Source organism: Cyprinus carpio, chromosome B25 (assembly GCF_018340385.1).
Source record: "Cyprinus carpio isolate SPL01 chromosome B25, ASM1834038v1, whole genome shotgun sequence".
Classification (NCBI taxonomy): Eukaryota; Metazoa; Chordata; class Actinopteri; order Cypriniformes; family Cyprinidae; genus Cyprinus; species Cyprinus carpio.
This window is the reverse complement of record NC_056621.1, coordinates 15874188-15886341: the sequence shown is the minus strand read 5'-3', so window position 1 is coordinate 15886341 and position 12154 is coordinate 15874188. Positions and strand designations below refer to the sequence as shown.

Here is a 12154-nt window from a genome sequence, read left to right as displayed (position 1 = left end):
AAGTATTCCAGTATAAAAACTAAAAAATAAATTATGGGATTTCTATTCAAATGAATAAAACATTCACACTGACATTTTTTTTTTATAAATGCATAGACAGTTAAAGAACATATTACTACTGGCATCATAAAATAATTCCAGAATTTTTAACTGTTAGTAATGATCGACCAAAAATAGCTTTGTACCTTACAAAAGCCTCCATACGTTTGATTGCTACATCGTCTACTTCTGGGTCAAACTTGTTTGCCAAAGGATGGTGTTGCTGCACAATCCATTTCAAGTCCCCAACCTCATAGACACACACTGCCCGTCTGTGCATCGCAGTGCATGGTGGGTAGGGAGCCCCATTCTTCAGTTCTCCTTTATGGTAGCTCCACTTCACCAGATGAGCAATTGCATTCATGTCCGATTGTTCATACTTGATGTTTGAAGGATTAGATCCTGGTACTGAAAGCATCCGCTGTAATGTAGCCCACATGTGCTCATCTGTACTGTATGTGTCTTTCTCCCATTCCATGAAATTTTGAATCTTTTTGCTTTTGAAGATATGCTCCACAAACTCTCTTAAAACCACAAAGGAAGCATTTCCTGAGAACACGGGGGTCTTTATTAGTGGAGGTGACTTTTTGGCATCTGTCCGAGTCACAACGATTGTAACATTGTGATGACAGCGCCATAGACCCTTTTTGGCCTCTATGGTCTCAGACTCCATACTTTTCTTTCCATACAGGAGTTTTAGAGACCAAACCATTTGTGCATTGGTTTTAATGAGGAAATCAGTGCCACATGTGTTGAGCAGATACTTCCACTGGACAGGTGACTTGATCAGGTCCCACATGCAGTTGATGTCCGCTTGAACTCGAGACCAAAAGGCATTGATCACATGCTCCAGTTTGCTGGCCACAAACACATTGGTCAGGCAGGATGTAATGACCCGTACTGCTTCTTTAAAGATCTCTGGAGACTTCTGGTCCATGTGAACACAATACAGATTGTGACAAACATCTCAATCTTCTCATGTATCACCATGGAGTAAGCAATGAGGAAATCTTTCTCCTCTTTACTGAGATAAACCGTCAGAAATCCTTGGTTGACTTAAGGTAGAATGACTCTGATAGCAAAGTTTTTATTTTTTAGACGCTAAGAGCTTCCTGAAAACATCCTTGTCTACTCCATCCATGTCTCCTTGGATAATAGCAGAACATCCCTGTAATTCTCCAACATCCTTCTTTAGTAAGTGGTTTAATTCCATATTCCACTTAGAAGGGCAGTTCTTCTTTGGATAGTTCAGTAGGACGATGGACAGTATTGCACCCAATGAAAGAATAGGAATTGTTTCAGAATCATTTGTTTATTAAATCCCATTTTCAGTTTGAAACCCGACCTGCAAGAAACTACTGCCACTGTATCAGTAAAGTATATGAAGCAGCCTCTCAGGTTCATTTGAATGATGTAACTACCAAAAGGCAGGTGTATACAGTAGTCAAGGTATGGGACCGCTCACCCATGGAGAAAACCCTGGTTACCAAGGATTCATTTCTATGGGGATAATGAAAGTTCATTTCCTGGGATATAGAAGCAAAAACAAAATGAGGTCAATTTCTGTATAGACACCGTTATGGCTACAAAATTATTTAACATTTTTACAAGTATTTAAGGAAAGAAAATTACAATGTATGTGCAAACAGCAGAGCATGTTTTCATATTACATGGGGTCATTTGTCACAGAAAATCCTCATGACAGAACATTGTAACAGCAATGAAACAACAAAAAAAATGTGCACATAGGCTATGATTACAAAGTAAAATTAATATTTAATAAAATGCATATGTGTTTTTGTGATAAGTCTTGACAATAGTTCGGGCTCGCACTCTGGCACACTGTAATTGCATCAGCACTCAAATTTGCTACTCCATAGGTCTTTAACCCTGCTCGTGGAGACCCACTGTTCTGCAAAGTTTATTTCCAACCCACTTCAGAACACCTGGCCTATGACTCTTCAAGTGATGCTGAAGACCTTGATTAGCTGTTCAAGGCTTTTGACTGTGGGTCCCCCAGGAGCATGGTTGAAGAACTATGTGCTATTTAGTGCACTGAAATTCACTATGTAAATGTATAGTAAATGAGGTAGTTATTTGTTGTCAGATTTTGGGCACGGTACCCGCAGCACTGAATGATATATCATGCATCTGCAATTGTATAATAATGCGTTCAAGTCCTCCTGGAAAGTTCGTACTTACGAGTTGACTTGTACCACATGACCACTGTACCAACTGACCACCGCAGGTTCTGTTTAGGCGTTGATGGTGTTGCCATAGAAAAGCCAAGGCAGAAGATGTGAACAGCTCCAAGTAGAACGTCACATGTTGTCATCTCGAAATTGCGGTAATTACGATATGGCGTGAATGCAGCATAAGGCTGTATACTCGATTGGTCAGCATGGGGAAGTCGTGGCATAATGGTTAGAGACTTTGACAAATGTAAGGTACAAGGCAATAAAATGCAGTTAGTGGTCAGAGGGCAAAATTCAGTAAAGAGACAGCTGTAGGGAAAAAGCTGTTCCTGAGTCTGCTGGTCCTTGTCCGGAGGCTCCTGAAGGGCCACCCGGAGGGCAGGAGGTTAAACAGTCTTTGCTCAGGGTGAGAAGAGTCCTTTAGGATGCTGCAAGCTCGACGTAGATGGCATTTTCTCTGGATGTCCTCAATAGCTGGAAGTGTTGTCCCTGTGATGCATTGAACGGTTTTCCCCACCCTCTGCAGTGCCTTGTGGTCAGCAACTGAGCAGTTCCCATACCAGGCTGTGCTGGTGAGCCTTCTTGACCAGGCTAGAGGTGTTTGTGTTCCAGGACAGGTCCTCCGAGATGGGGTTGCCAGGAACTTGAAGCTGGAGACACGTTCAACAGCCATCCTGTTAATGTGGATGGGGACATGCGTGCTTCCTTTCTTCTTCCTGAAGTCCACAATGAGCTCCTTTTTCTTACTGGCGTTAAGGAACAGGTTGTTGTCAGTGCACCATGCGGACAGGTACTGTACGTCCTCCCTGTAGGCAGTCTCATCGTTGTTTCTGATGAGGCCAATCACCGTGGTGTCATCTGCAAACTTGGAGTTGGATCCATGCACAAGCTTGCAGTCGTGGGTGTAGAGGGAGTAGAGGAATGGGCTTAGCACACAGCCCTGTGGTACGCCGGTGTTGAGTGTGATGGTGGTGGAGCAGGTGTGGCCTGACCTAACATGCTGAGGTCTGTTGGTCAGAAAGTCCATAATCCAGTTGCAGAGGGAGGTGTTAATGTCCAGGTCTCCAAGTTTTGTGGTCAGCCTGGAAGGAATGACAATGTTTAATGCTGAGCTGAAGTCAACAAACAAAATCCGTACATATGTGTTGTTATTGTTCAAGTGTGTGAGTACAGAGTGCAGCACTGTGCATGCTGCATCCTCTGTGCTCCTATTGCTACGGTAGGCAAATTGCTGTGGGTCTGGTGTGGGTGTGAGGCAGTCCTTGAGGTGTGCTAGGGCCAGTCGCTCAAAGCACTTCATAACAATAGGTGTGAGTGCTATGCGGCGTTAGTCATTCAGGCACATTGGGGAGGAGTGTTTCGGCACCGGCACAATGGATGTGGACTTAAAGCATGTTGGCACAGTTGCTTGGGTGAGGGACAGGTTAAAAATGTCTGTGAAGACCCCTGCAAGCTGCTCTGCACATGCCCCAAGCACACGTCCAGTAATGCCGTCCAGGCCAGCAGCGTTGATCCGGCTCAATGCAGTGTAGACATCTGTGGAGGTGAGTTTGAGGGGTTGGTGGTCTGCTGAGAGCGTGATCTTGGTGGCTGTCTCCTTGCTGTCGCTGTTGAAGCAAGCATAAAAATTATTAAAGACAGACAGCACTCAGTCAATGCACTCATATTAGAGTGATTGACAGATATACATTGTGTGTGTGTGTGTGTTTTGTATATGTTTTAAATTAAAGCTGCAGTGTGTAAGTTTTGCCTCTTTGTCACCTTCTCTGTTTGAAAACTTGCAATTGCAGCTGTTTGCGGAATTATCTTCCTTGTGAGGGTTGTGCACCGGCACAGCTCCAGCGTGGATGAATCTAATGTTTTGAGGAGTATGTGTGGCAGTCAGTCACTGCACCGGTGAGGATACTTAAGCCCTATTCACACAGGATTAGTATTATCTAGGGACCTTGTGTGATTTTGAAATTACCCATCCCCCTCCCCCCCACATCTGAATTTTGTGTGGTGCATTCGCACGGGATAAGCAAAGCCTGGGATTTTACTGGAATTTACTGACTTATTTTCTGGATACCCGGATGTCAAGGCTTTGAGAGTCCCGTTCTACGGTCTGGTTAGATGGATTTAAAGAAGAAACTAATACAGTTTTGTGCCCTGTGTCATTTACGTTTCACCAGGTTAAAATAATATCTCAACCTTTATGCTTCTTTTATTTATAACACATTAACCTCGAAACCTTTTCAGCTTTCTCTTTCTGCAAATTGTATAGTATGGTGTAGTATAGTGATATGACAACACCTAAAATACTATCAAAACACTCCAATGCAGCTCCATTCTTTGCAAAGATAGATAAAAAGGCGCACTGGAAACTAAAAACTTGAAAAATGGTATACAACCTGCCAAAAAGATGGCCAAATCACAGAGATAACGATTCGCACAGGACTAATATTATCATAGGACCTCGGTGTTTGGCGAAATATGGTAGATCATTTGTGGGAAAATTTTTACTTTACAAATTACAGACATGGCTGATTCGCACAGGATTAAGATCACAGACAACCTCCACAATTTTTACAAATGACTGGAGGTCTCTAGTTAATACTAATCCCGTGCTAAACAGGTCTTAACTGTACTTAAATTACAGATTCTACCCTATGTCTTGGAATATATGACCAAAATAAGGATTTTCATCATATATTGTCATCTGAACAAATAAGTTGCAAGTCTGCCACGTTTGTTCTGAATCTCTAATTGTCATACCACTCGAATTTCATATCAAGAAATTCTTTTAACCCAAAAAGCAAATTATGGTCCCTTCGAACTGGTTGTCTTTAAAATACAAATCTTGTGTAATCCCAAATAATTCTTTCTGGATTACGATCCACCATTAAAAAGCTACATTTAATTATTCCAGCTGCAGTGAGAAAAGGCTATAAACGATCTGCCACCTGCAGCATCCTCACATGCGACAGCCTACTAGCCGGGACAACTTCTTTATATTTACAGATGTGACGTAATGACGCAGCAGCATGCTGGAATTTCCTGCGAAAATGTACCAAACTACTCAAATTAGAAAACATTATTATAAACTAACTGTTGTAAATTGGGTTAAACTAAGGCGATAGTTTTGAACACTGGCTGATTATGCACTTGCTTAAATATTGACTTTGGATAATTTTAACCAAAAAAAAAAAAAGTTACGGACTGCAGCTTTAAATAATAACCCAGATAGTGAAATAGACTTAGAGTAAGGGAATTTTATTTTATTTTATTTTTTTAATGTCACTTTGAATTAGAAAAGTGGCAACGTTGCGTTTTTTTTTTTGTTTTTTTTTATAAATAGAGAGCGAGAGAGAGAAATGATATAATATAAAACAGAAGGAACATATTGCCAATAGACAATGACATTAAAAAAAGGTTTGTCTATATATTCTTACAGGATTTGAATGAATAGCCTAATAGCTATATGGAAGCAAATCAAAAACCACTGAATTAATGTAGAACCTACTGTATTGTTTATGAAGCTAAAAAGCTAAAATGAACTAGACAAGATGATCAAAATTTTTCCTTTTATATTTCTTTGTAGATGGATATACAACATTTTCTTCATTTCTTCACATTATAATTATTATTATGATTATACCCTTATTGGGGGCTGAGCCCCCCTAAAATGAAAATCCTGGAATCACCCCTGGTTTGGTTAATATCATTGCTGTTAAAAGACGTTACAGACTCTTCGAGTCCACATTACATTTGGTCAAAATTATATTCAACGTGAAGCCATTCTGTAATACTGTTCTACATGACACTATTTCTCATACCATACTAGAGTCTGAGTTTATTTAAATGATTCTTCAGTAGAGGGCACCATGATATCAGCTTGTCAAACAGTCATACTTAAGCACACTGAGCTTAGAATATACATTAATCTCAATTTTGTTTGCTTGGTTAGCACAGAAAAACAACTGTTTTTGATACTATCACTTGGGATGTATTATCTGATCAATCACGTGATGACGATACTAATACGCGTATGGAGCCAAAAATGGATACAGTACCTTATTTAGTAAAGAGCCTTGGCATGAAATACAGCAGACTGGTTCATTTCATACTTTTAAGATCTATCAAAACAAAATTGGGCACTGCTGAAAACATATACTATAATATATTAAATATAAACATTTATTGATGCATATGTTGTTTGTAAAAGAAACCACTCAGAATACACAGTTACTTGAATGGCTTTTAGTAAAAAAAAGTAAAAGAGTAGAGTATGGTTAAAGTATCTACAAGATTGTGCTTTCTGGGTCACAGTAAATTTATCCCAGTTATACACAGTTGTGGTTCAGTGTGTGTTTTCTTCTTGCACAGTGGAATACTGTTTAACTTTGCTGTTCTGTTGTTTGAACAGGAAGAGATTTTATCAAATGATTTGCATGAATTGGCTCTGTCTCTATGTTTGATATCCACAGAATATTTGTGTACTGCTATTTGTTGTTTTGTTTTTTTGACTCTATACTCGTCTGCATACATTCTCTTTCATGTTCATTTTAATCATTTCATATGAATTGAGAATTTCATATAATTTTTGGTTTGTTAACTTATAAAAATATGGCAGTACTTCATAACAGCTTTCATAAATAACTCATTAACAAACATTAGAGATAAGTAGTGTACAGGATACAGATGTGGTGAATGTAAAATTCAAGTGTTATAAAATTTGTCTATGAAAATATTATGATTGTTAAAGGATATTACCTTTTTAGTCTATTTGTCATTGTTTTCTTAGTAATATTTAAGGAAATGTGTTTGTCTTATTGCTTCATTTGTGATTACAGTATTTAGGATAGTCACTAAATGTGCCTCAGATGACAATCTTTAAGTCAGTCACTGATGAAGTTCACATGACACTCAGTTGTGTTTCACACCACACAGTACACTAGTGACTGTCAGTATCGTTCCACCCCCCCAAACAATACCTCAAACCTCAATATCTTCTTTTTTATGCACTGCAGAAGTTTCGTCTGTGTGATGACATTGTAGAGTAATTGCCATTTCCATGTATGGTCTAAAACACAACTACCCTTATATTTTGCAGGAGAATAGTAATTTTTTGTAAGTTTTGTCATCTTTGCAGTAATGTACACTAATATGAAGATTGTACAAAGTAACATATGTATCTTCAGCAACAGTGTGAAAGTGATTAGCACATATCTATTGGTACATGTCGCATTAGTTGTTTTATAAAACTAACTTTTTTATAAGCCACAATTTTCAAACTTTCAAGCTGTCTATTACAGCAAAAGTTACTTGGTTTTTTTTTTTTTCAGATATGATATGCAGGTATACAAGAGTCTGTTAGTATATTGGCTGTCATTCTTGTGATTATACTTTAACCACACATTCTGCGTATGCTCCATTTTAAGGAAAACCTTTATTTATAGACACATTTCTGTGGTACATTTTTACATAAATGTAAATTAGCAAATGTGTTGGTTTATATGAAATGTTATGCATAACAAAAAGAGAGCTTCTCTGAAGTGTACAAATAGTTTGTAAAATTCATTAATTTTATTTAACATTTTGCAACATCCTAAATGAAAAAATATGACCTGCATAGAAAGTTGAACATATATATATATATATATATAACACATAATATACATATTTCAATATAAATAAAATATATATCATATCAATATATTTCTTATCAATAACAAAGAATGATACATTATTTATAAAAAATGTATAGTATGCATCATAAAACTATGTCCGATTTTTGAACTGTTAGTAACGATCGACCATGAATAGCTTTGTACCTTAAAAAGGCTTCCATACATTTGATTGCTACATCGTCTACTTCTGGATCAAACTTGTTTGCCAAAAGATGGTGTTGCTGCACAATCCATTTCAAATCCCCAGCTCCATAGACACACACTGCCCGTCTGTGCATCCCAGTGCATGGTGGGTAGGGAGCCCCACTCTTTAGATCTCCTTCATGGTAGCTCCACTTCACCAGACGAGCAATTGCATTCATGTCCGATTGTTCATACTTGACGTTTGAAGGATTAGATCCTGGTACTGAAGGCATCCGCTGTAATGTAGCCCACATGTGCTCATCTGGACTGTACGTGTCTTTCTCCCATTCCATGAAATCTTGAATCTCTTTGCTTTTGAAGATATGCTCCACAAACTCTCTTGAAACCACAAAGTAAGCATTTCCTGAGAACATGGGGCTCTGTATTGGTGGAGGTGACTTTTTGACATCTGTCCGAGTCACAACATTCGTAACGTCGTGATGATACTGCCATCGACCATTTTTGCCCTCTACGGTCTCAGACTCCATACTGTTCTTTCCATTCAGGAGTTTTAGAGACTGAACCATTTCTGCATTGGTTTTAATGGGGAAATCAGTGCCACATGTGTTGAGCAGATACTTCCACTGGATAGGTGACTTGAGCAGATCCTGCATGCAGTTGATGTCCGCTTGAACTCGAGACCAAGAGGCATAGATCACATGCTCCAGTTTGCTGGCCACAAACACATTGGTCAGGCAGGACGCAATGGCTCTTACAGCTTCTTTAAAGATCTCAGGAGACTTCTGGTCCACGTGAACACAGTACACATTGTGAGGAGTGTAAATGGCTCTCAGGAGCCTTTCAAACATCTCGATCTTCTCATGTATCACCATGGAGTAAGCAATGGGGAAATCTTGCTCCTCTTTACTGAGAGAAACTGTCAGAAATCTTCTGTCTCTGATGTAGGATGGACAATCCTTGGTTGCATTGAGGTAGAATGACTCTGATAGCAAATTTGTTCTTTTTTTAGTGGCCAGGAGCTTCCTGAAAGCATCCTTGTCTACTCCATCCATGTCTCCTTGGATAATAGCAGAACAACCCTGTAGTTCTCCAATTTCCTGTTTTAGTGAGTTATTCAAGACCTTACCTTCCTTGTGAGGGCAATTTGTCCTTTGTCCAGGATAATTCAGCATAAGGACAGACATGGTTACAATCACAGAAAGGATGAAGATTATTTTCATATTCCTCTGATTATTAAATCCCATGTTGAGTTAAGATTATAACCTGCCAGAAACAAGTACCAGGAAAGAAACCTGTGTCAGTAAGGTAAGAAACAGCCTCTCTTGTTCACATACCAGAAGCGTGTGGCAGGAACTGAAAGATAGCGAATCATATTCAAAGGGGAAGGGCTCCCTTCTGCAAAAATGCATAATAATTATTACACAGGAGAGGTGTGGCTGTCATCTTCCTGGAGGGTGTGACTGTCTGATATCATGGTCAGTATGAGCATTAAATAAAAAACAAAAAGTTTGTAAGCTTTGTATACCAGAGATGTTTAAAAAAAAAAAAAAAACTTTTTAAAACATTAAGAAAGATTTAAAGTAACAAATATCATGTATGGATTTACAAACTGTGGCCTCTTTGAGCAAGGTGGTTATATTATCTTTTGGTTACCATATCTGTTGCTGTTTTCACACAAGTGTTTCATTTAAAGCAGGCATGTCTAGTTCAATTCCTGAAGGGCCGAAGCCCTGCAGAGTTTAGATTCAACCCTAATTAAACACACCTGATACAGTTAATTAAGTCCTTCAGGCTTATTTGAAAACTACGTGGTATGTGTGTTTGAGCAGGGTTGGAATGAAACTCTGCAAGGCTCTGGCCCTCCAGGAATTGAGTTTGACACTCCTGATTTAAAGGGATAGTTCAACCAAAAATGAAATACTTATAGTTCACTTATTGACTGAACTATCCCTTAAAGGTGCCATGTGTAAAAATTGAGGTAAAAATATCCAAAAAATGACCTACACGCATCAAAAGAATGAGAAGAAATAAGGGCGATGATGTCATTAAAAAAATGTCAAGTTATAGTGCTGCAGAGATATCAACCTTAATTAGCATTAGCATTACTAGCCACGGCCCGACAGGTGTCGTAATATTCCAGTTTTCGGCCATGGGAGGGCGGTATGCGGGCAACATAAACCCCCAGCCAACCTGCAATACACGAATAACTCGTACGGCTTGTGGGCGTACTGGAACCTGATGTCAATCGTGTGGAAGGTACCAGCCCACTACTTCATTTCAGTTCAGGGAAGAGAGCGGAAGGATGGCTGAAGCCCTTGGCAAGAGACACCTACCACCACCACCCGCTACAGGGAAATAACCGCGCTCGGAATCACAAATCAAATCCGATAAGAAAAGGAGCCGAAACGAGGTTGAAGAAATGAGGTTCAACTCCGAACTTGCAACATTTCTTTTGGATTGGTAAGTAAGATGCTGTTAGTATTTCGCTAGAAGTTTGTTTTATATGTTTGCGTATTGCGGTTTTTTTTCGGGAAGTTATAACATAGAAATGTCATCGAAGGCTGTTCGATAAACGTGCTAATGTTAGCGATGGCTAACCGTAGCTGCGTTTGATAATTAGCTAGCTATTAACTTACCCACAGATCCGATCCGGTTTTCACCTGTTCTCTACCAAAGCCCGTCTCTACCAAGCTGATGCTAAAATGTAACATTACCTAAGAAGCTTGAAATGTCTTCGATGATAATGAACCCGAGAGAGAGAGAGGGAGAGGGAGAGCGCCCCGGCCGCACGCGCACTCACTCACTCACTATATTCAGAGCGGTCAAGTTTTTGAAAGCGTGTGAAAAGAGTCAATTGCGTGTGTCTCACGGTGAAGTGCTTGAGAGTTGGCAGCTCTGGTTATGGCGCTAGCTTGGTCAACATCAGCTGTCTGATGTTGACCAATGATGTTGACAGAATGCTGCATCTGTCTGTCAACTTAATTTAATTCAAATAATGTGTATATATACAACTCAAAATGTAATATGAACAAAAAACGAATATGAACATATTCACTGGTAAAGGTGAAGGAGAGTACTTGAAGATGTCATGTTTCAAAATCACTGACATCACCCAACGTTCCTCTGGAGGCAAAACGTCCTTTAGGCTTCGGCTATGGCTCTAGGGTTGTTGTGAAGGTAGGGGCGGAGCATAGAGACTATGCCGTTTCTCGTTTGTTACTCTAGAGTAGACCAATTCACTTTATTGAGGCATACTGCCCCCATCTGGTATGGAATGTGGAGTATGACTTGATTTTTTTGTCAGACATTACACATGGCTCCTTTAAAGTATGTGTCAGCTTTGTAAGTTTGTAAGTTTAGAACCCTTTGCCACTCTTTTTGGTCACTTGTATAGACTCTGTTTGCAGTTTTCTTTGAATATAAGCAGACACTGCCCAAGTGAAGTTTTCAGTTTTTTTACATCCTCACTTTAAATCACAAAACTAATAATGAATATTTCAGCCAGGTTAAAAAGACAGAGTGACGAGAAAGATGAGTGAGGGAGTCGGGGCTGGCTCCAGGCATGGGCAGGGATGGGCTAAGCCCACTCAAATGACGGTCTTGCCCACCCAATCAGAATTAGACAAAGATTGCATTTTTTCTGCAGTGGACTGTATTTTAAGCAGTTTAAAATATAGCTGGAGAGTGCCCCGACAATAGTAAAATAACACCAGGACATTGCATCGTTTTTCTATTATTAGCTGAATGCAAGGCGTGCTGAATTCACGCGGGGCTTCATTCTGTTGCAGAAAAGCAGAAGCTGACAACAAGCTAAAATGTGCAGAAATATTTGCACGCTATCATGGGGATTTTGTGAGTTACAGGGAGTTTAATGGGCTACATGAATATGTGTCATATAGCCTACTACTGACATTACCTGAGCAGTTTTAATGTTTTAAAAAACTCACTCATATAATAGCGTGCATGGATGGGACAAGAGCATAATATAAGCATCTAAAATGCGTGTAGACTATACAGTTCAGTTGAAAGCATACCCCTTTTGAATTGCAGTTAATGCTGAATGTAAGAATGAAAACTGAAAGTAAAGAGCGGTGAAAGATGCATTTG

At 39.4% G+C, this 12154-nt stretch overlaps 1 protein-coding gene and 1 pseudogene across 1 annotated transcript; both read right to left on the bottom strand.

Moving 5' to 3' along the window:
- Positions 1-77: 77 nt before the first annotated feature.
- On the bottom strand, positions 78-1252 carry LOC109085810 (annotated as a pseudogene).
- Positions 1253-3559: 2307 nt separating this feature from the next.
- On the bottom strand, positions 3560-9372 carry LOC109085803 (beta-1,3-galactosyl-O-glycosyl-glycoprotein beta-1,6-N-acetylglucosaminyltransferase 3-like). Its single transcript, XM_042753508.1, has 2 exons — positions 8048-9372; positions 3560-3841 (listed from the first exon to the last, which is right to left on the bottom strand). The coding sequence occupies exons 1-2, from the start codon at positions 9289-9291 to the stop codon at positions 3562-3564; spliced, it is 1524 nt and encodes a 507-aa protein (XP_042609442.1). The 5' UTR covers positions 9292-9372; the 3' UTR covers positions 3560-3561.
- Between the last annotated feature and the right edge of the window lie 2782 nt (positions 9373-12154).